This window comes from Nicotiana attenuata, unplaced genomic scaffold (genome assembly GCF_001879085.1).
Source record: "Nicotiana attenuata strain UT unplaced genomic scaffold, NIATTr2, whole genome shotgun sequence".
NCBI lineage: Eukaryota > Viridiplantae > Streptophyta > Magnoliopsida > Solanales > Solanaceae > Nicotiana > Nicotiana attenuata.
In genome coordinates, this window is record NW_017671036.1 from 195,101 (window position 1) to 197,241 (window position 2,141).

Genomic DNA, 2,141 nt, shown 5'->3' on the forward strand with positions numbered 1-2,141 from the left:
TTCACAGATTTTCACACATAAGCTTTTCCGGTTTCGCGTCCGGACTGCGCACGCAAATCGAGGTGATGATAAATGAAGTTTTCAAGGCCTCGGACACATAGAATTCAATTTTAAGACAAGTGATGACCTTTTGGGTCATCACATGGACGAAATATATAACAATTACCAAAGATACCCACCAATGACTTTGTCATTTTCCTAGTCTAAAAATCCTTGCTCCCAGGATAGGCATCTTCCACATCATTATATGTGCGCATCTTAACAAGTGTGAAACAAAGCAAACGCCCCCTAAAAAAAAAGGCAAATGGCCCTTCCAAATTCTTGTTTCTTGCCACTTCTAGCACTGCCACTTCTCTACTGGGGTTTCAACTTGCTCAAGCGTCAGCCAAAAGAAACAAAACTAGTGTTTTATGTCCACGACTATTTAAGTGGGCATGACACATCTGCAATCACTGTAGCAGGAAAAGATGGGCCTCAAACTAGTGTTCTTCATTTTGGGACAATGGTTGCAGTGGATGATCCAGTAACTGAAGGTCCAGATCCAAAGTCCAAAGAGATCGGTAGAGCTCAAGGCATGTACATCAATTCACAGTTAGATGGCAAGGGACTGTACTTGATGTTTTCTGTTATTTTCACTGATGGGGAATTCAAAGGGAGTACTTTGGAGATTCAAGGTGCTGATCTTTTTGCAATGAAGGAGAGGGAATTCTCTATTGTTTCAGGGACTGGTTTTTTTAGATTTGTTAAAGGTTATGGCATTATGACAACTCACTTTATTGATATTCCTAATCTCAGAGCCATTCTTAAGCTTCATGTTACTGTAAAGCACTATTGACTTTTCCTAGTTTATGTCAAAGTTTTGATGTATTCTGCCTCTTTTCCTAGAATCAAATTCGATGCTACTTTTTTCTACTTACTGAAATAAAATAAAAAAGTTTTCCTAAATGATCGATGTGAACATTCGTATATGATGACTTGTTTATCCAAGTTAAAATTTTCGCCCTATCAAGAAATTTAGGGCTTTGAACAAAGACTTATGTTTATGTATAATGTATATAGTGTTAAAATTACCTGATAGGCTACTGTAAAGACAACGACAAGTTATTACGGCATTAGTTTAAATAAAAAACCCAAAAACAAATAGGAGACAGAGAAAAATTAATTAATATTTGTTACCGAACACATGTAATACCCTTGTTGTATCATAAGCCGGAAACGAAGAGCAAGAAAGTAAAGGTTTTCAATTAAACTATGTTAGGACGAATCAAAGATGTGTCAGTATCAAAATAGTATGTTATTTCTGATCATTGGAGTGTGTCGACGAAAACAAGTTTTAATGAAACTTAAAAGGCCAAATATGTGTACGATCCCTTAAATTTTACTCCAATTTCTATTTTGACGTCATAAGTAAGGATATTACGAATACTCCAACTCAAATCAAAGTGTACATATTAAACCCCAAAAACATAGTCCAAAAAAAACAAAAAAAAAAAAAACAAATGTGTGAAGCTCAAACGCCAGTTGCGTGGAAATATAACCACTGAAAAAATGCCATATCATTAAAACAAGCCACGTCTGTAAAAAAAAAAAAACCATACTATTATTTCTTTTTGTTGTAAATAATAGCCCGTTTGGCCAAGCTGCAAAAATCAGCTTATTTTGAGAAGTGTTTTTTCTCAAAAGTGTTTTTCTCACAAGTACTTTTGGTGAGAAGCAGTTTGTGTTTGACAAATGGATTTCAAAAGTACTTCTGAGCAGCAATTAGTGTTTGGCCAAGCTTTAAAAAACTGCTTTTAAGTGTATTTTTCTCAAAAGTGCTTTTCAAAAAAGTGCTTTTGGAAAGAAGCTATTTTTTTCTGCTTCTCCTCAAAAACACTTTTTTTCCTTTCAAAAGTTTGGCCAAAAACCTTAATTTTAGAAAAAAAACACTTTTGAGCAAAAAAAAAAGTGCTTCTGCCTCAAAAGAAGCTTGGCCAAACAGGCTATAAGCAACTTGGATTACTAACTGCTGGCCGTTGTACCCCTTACTCGTTGGCGGCCAGGCCGGCTGAAGGGCCAAGCAGCTAAATCCATGGCTTTAGGCCCCCAATTCTTTGGGGCCCCATTTTTTAAATTATGTATTGTATGTTTGATTTTCTTTC

General features: G+C 35.8%; 1 protein-coding gene across 1 annotated transcript; it reads left to right on the forward strand.

Annotated features, from left to right (window-relative positions):
* Positions 1 to 273: 273 nt before the first annotated feature.
* LOC109205427 (dirigent protein 11-like) lies at positions 274 to 968 on the forward strand. Its single transcript, XM_019368139.1, has one exon. It carries the CDS (start codon positions 305 to 307, stop codon positions 833 to 835), a length of 531 nt encoding a protein of 176 aa, XP_019223684.1. The 5' UTR covers positions 274 to 304; the 3' UTR covers positions 836 to 968.
* Positions 969 to 2,141: the final 1,173 nt, after the last annotated feature.